The sequence below is a fragment of the Anopheles funestus genome, chromosome 3RL (genome assembly GCF_943734845.2).
Source record: "Anopheles funestus chromosome 3RL, idAnoFuneDA-416_04, whole genome shotgun sequence".
Lineage (NCBI taxonomy): Eukaryota > Metazoa > Arthropoda > Insecta > Diptera > Culicidae > Anopheles > Anopheles funestus.
Window position 1 is genome coordinate 35,557,213 of NC_064599.1, and position 4,439 is coordinate 35,561,651.

At 43.9% G+C, this 4,439-nt stretch overlaps 1 protein-coding gene across 2 annotated transcripts; it reads left to right on the forward strand.

Annotated features, from left to right (window-relative positions):
- Positions 1-221: 221 nt before the first annotated feature.
- LOC125772214 (LIM/homeobox protein Awh-like) lies at positions 222-3,252 on the forward strand. 2 transcript variants are annotated; one of them, XM_049443678.1, is made up of 4 exons: positions 222-957; positions 1,441-1,622; positions 1,714-2,150; positions 2,246-3,252. In XM_049443678.1, exons 1-4 carry the CDS (start codon positions 952-954, stop codon positions 2,431-2,433), a joined length of 813 nt encoding a protein of 270 aa, XP_049299635.1. In that variant the 5' UTR covers positions 222-951; the 3' UTR covers positions 2,434-3,252. The 2 variants fall into 2 exon arrangements, with proteins under 2 accessions (XP_049299635.1, XP_049299634.1); XM_049443677.1 differs by lacking the exon at positions 222-957 and having other exon boundaries at positions 1,353-1,622.
- Positions 3,253-4,439: the final 1,187 nt, after the last annotated feature.

Consider the following 4,439-nt stretch of genomic DNA (forward strand, 5'->3'; position numbering starts at 1 on the left):
CTCGGAAGTATTTGCCCCTGTATTTTCCCCGCACTAGGAAACCTCGCGGCCGGAACACACAATTGAGCCAAGGGTGCCACAGAACTAAACACACGGCGTACCGAAAAAGGCAACATAAATCGCGCATAAATCGAAGGGGCGTGTTATGTTGCGGCCCCGTGTTCGAGGTTCATCTTCGAGGGTCGCTCCTACTCCTCGACGCCGGGTTGACGACGAGGTGGGGTTTTAGGGTTTGGGTTGGCCGCGCGTGTCGAGTACATAGTGCGTCTAAGCGTCGACAGAGAGTGTGCGCGATGCGAGTGTCTAGAATGCGAGGGGATTTCTAGTGCCGATGTGTGAGAGCAATGGAATGAGCGTGAAAACATTCAACAGAATAGAGAAGAAAAGAGAGCCACTTATCCACATCTCCGACGTGGGTTCCTTAGCAACACAAACGTTCGGAACAGATGGATCGGGAGAGGTCTCGGACCGCTCGGTAGGCATCTCCGTACCGGAATAGGGTTGTTTCGTTTTCTAGCCTTTTGATGCTGCCTGGATCAAGGGACTTTGTGCTCAGTTCGAGATTGACCTGCGACGGTGGTTGACGCACCATGAGGTTCGGAACCGTTCGGCATCGGGGATGGTTGAAAAGTTGCTTTGTGAATTAGACGTGAGAAATTAAAGTTAGCTCGTGGTGTGTAAAACCCAAGTTTATCGTTAGGAAAGTGAACAAAAACCTGAATCGGAAACAGAAAAACTGAGTTTTATAGAAAGAGTGCAATTTATGAGTGATCTATTCTACAAAGTTGAACAAAGAATGCAACAATAGAAGTACGTGTGATCTTGCATTTGGTATGACAAAAAGTGAGAATAAAAATTATAAGAATACTTTTGTGAAGGACTCTTGGAAGGACGATTTAACGGAAAAAGTTTCTCAAAAAGTGCACAGAGTGAGAATTGAGGTTTTCTGAAATGAAGGTAAACAAAACGTTGGTGCGACTTTTTTTCGGATCTATTGCAGTTATTTAAAAAAAGTTCTTACATGCATTCTTACATGTCAAATTGTTCTACTTCATTCAAAAAATCAAGAAAAGGGTTTTTAATAGAAAAAGTTGAAGTACTTTAAATTTAATACATTGACCTGTGTTTCAGCACCGTCATCTGCTTTTTTATTATTTTAATAAGTGATATTGTTAGGCCAGTTATTTTACACTACGAAGAAGCTTTCATATGATGGAAGCAATCTGTTTTCAAGTTTTGGTTTTCGTTTCTAAACTCGAAATTAAAGATTTGTTATAGTTTTGAAAAAAGTAATCGAATAATGATCAATCGTTGAAACAAAGAAAGAAGGCTTTGCTATGGCCCAAATGACTAAATTAAAAAATATAAAATATGAAAACGAAGAACATGAAAGCTTATGTATTTTGGGAATTTCTCTTTCCATTTCACCATCGCCCGCAGACGGAGTTTAAAAGTTGTGGAAGCTGTACCGAACCGATCACCGATCGATACATCTTCGAGGTGAATGGCAGTGCTTGGCACGGGTCCTGTTTGCGTTGCAGCGTGTGCTTTTGTCCACTCGAGCGTCAGGTCTCGTGCTATCTACGGGACGGTGACATGTACTGTAAGGCAGATTACATCAAGTAAGGCAATACGATCGAGCTTATCACCGGTTCGCGATCGAAACTAACAGGTGTTGTGGTTATCTCTTTATTCTCGTTCTGCCACGCGAAGGAAGTTTAAGACGAGCTGTGCCAAGTGTTCGCGCTCTATATCGGCCACCGACTGGGTACGGCGGGCCCGGGAGTATGTGTTTCATTTGGCGTGCTTCGCTTGCGATTCCTGTGGACGGCAACTGTCAACGGGTGAACAGTTCGCCATCTGTGAGGAACGGGTCCTGTGCAAAACGCACTACATGGAGCTGATCGATGACGGTACGGCGTCGAGTGAGGACGGCTGTGAAGCGGATGGCAATGGGAAGAACAAAACCAAACGCATCCGGACCACGTTTACGGAGGAGCAGATACAGATTTTGCAGGCAAACTTCCAGGTGGACAGCAATCCGGATGGTCAGGATTTGGAAAGAATTGCTCTCGCTACTGGGTTGAGCAAGCGAGTTACACAAGTTTGGTTCCAGAATTCACGCGCCCGCCAGAAGAAGCATGTACATGGTAAGTTCTGACGATAGCACGACAGTCAGGCGCTGTCCAGATTGTGGAGAGTTAAAAATTTGAATATCTTTCTTGTACGATTACTTCACCTACAGTCCCACGAGCTCAGGACCTCTTTAGTGGTATGCGATCGGATCTCAACAACAACAATAACAGCTGTAGCAGCAGCAACAGCAACGATGGCCCACCGGCACTCCAATACGGTGGCATTGGACCGGAAGATTGTGTTCTGGGCAAGACGCCCATCTTTAACTCGCACGGTTTCATCAATCTCGTGGTGTGACGGGACCAGCAGCGGGCATACCATCGATGGATGGATGTTTGCGATCAACAGTGCCATTGACTAACGGTTGCGGATCGAATCCGGATATGGAGCCGTACTCCGTTGGTTGTTTGTTCCCTCACGGTGCATAGGAACTCATATGGAACTCCACGCTCGGTATTGGCAAGCGAATGGCCTAGAGTTTGGTTAAGTTTCGCACCGTCCCGTACCGTCTGGGACGCTCTTGTGATACAGTACAATGGCTTAGAATTGCTACGATGAGGGTAATTTCTTGAACGCTACGCTTGTGCTTCTGTTACATTCAACAAAGCTTGTCCTACTGTTGGTGTTTGCCAACGAGCTTTAGTATGTGTAACGTACAGAAGATCAACTTCCTGTGCGGTTTAATATACAGCATTGAAGAGCGAACGTGAAGTATTCCGTTTTGTGTTTTACATTTACAGATCCGAAATAGTTATTCTTATAATTTGATGCAAGTTCTGGAAAATACAGTAAATGTGGACGAATGTAAGCGTTTTCTGGTAGTTCTTTAATGTCTGAGCAATTTGCGGCAGAGCACATTGTTGTGGCACAGCATCAATTGTGGTCTTATGGTGGTGTCGTGAGGAAAAGCACATAATAGACAACCCAGAGTTGATCCCAGCAGATATGTACTTTAGTTAGAGAAGCAAATTAACATGATTTTTGTGCGCTTCAGTTATCGGATAAAACTTCACTTTTCATTTCCCATCATGAAGCAGTACTCGAAACCTGTCTTGTTGGGCATTAATGTTCTAAAAATTAGGCTTTATAGGTTGGATGAGAAATGCTTCATTGAACAACTATTGGAAGCATGGGTCGGCTTGGTGGTTTAGGTGACAAACGACGCCGGTTCCACACGACAGCACCGGCTATCAAATCCTATCTGGACCGTAACCCCGTATCATGGACTTACTATCCGGCTGCGTGGTGAAAATAAGCCTTAGCCAGGCCGTTCTTAATACGCAAAAAAAATGTTTTCCTTATATTTGCCACAGTATTTTCTATAAATGCTATATAATTTATTTCAATCTATCAATGAAGAAAATTTAATATCGTTCTTTTAATCACTTTGTAAAAGCAGTGTAAACTAATTTAGCACAAAGCTCCCTCTTTTTCTTTCCACACTCGGACAACATTAGATGGAACATTGTGGCTTGATTTTTAATTGAAATGTCAAACAAAGGTACATCGAGATAGAAGAGTAATGTGGCTATAAAGCGAACCACAACCTTTTCCGTTTTAAGCTTTGCAACAATCATCAAACTGCAAGGGAGAAGTAAAAAAGTTCTTACAAAAAACCAACAAACTACCAACCGGTCGAATCTACAGCCACAGTTCGGAAACCTGTGCGAGCGAGTTAAAACAAATACAGAAATTAATTTCATAATTTATGTTCGTACAGCTTCATTCAGGTGAATCCCACCGATGCCGTCTGTGGGCCGATTATTCATCCATCGGGTGAAAACTGCACAAAGACAAACGATGCGTCGTACGCGGTTCTACATTTTTCCTTCCCACCTCCCCCGGTCGAGCGCAATAAGTAAAGGGAACCGGCGGTCAATTACTCCGCCTTTGAAACCGTTCGCCGAGTGATCGAGGAAGTGAAAATAATTGAAAGCTTCTGGCTAGTAGCCAGAATGTGGCGAAGATTTGTTTAAAAAGTGCCTTCTATTTCCCCTGTTCACCGTTCGTCTTCACCGTTTCGTTCGGTCCTATTTTAAAACCCCCTTTTGAATCGTCGTTACTTATGTTTGCAAAGAAGGGGTTTCAATTTCGTACCTCGTTTCGATAAAAGTGGTTGCCCATCTACTTGAGGGCATTTTGGGCCCTATTAAATGTGATAAATGGTGCCGATCGGTGCCGGAGGCTTATCGTGGAATTGGTTCGGCTGGGTATTGGTATGACGATCGGTTGCGCAATTTCACCGGTGTGTTTTTATTTCATTTTGTTGTCCCCAGTATGTTCCGGAGGTGATCGAAATGGTA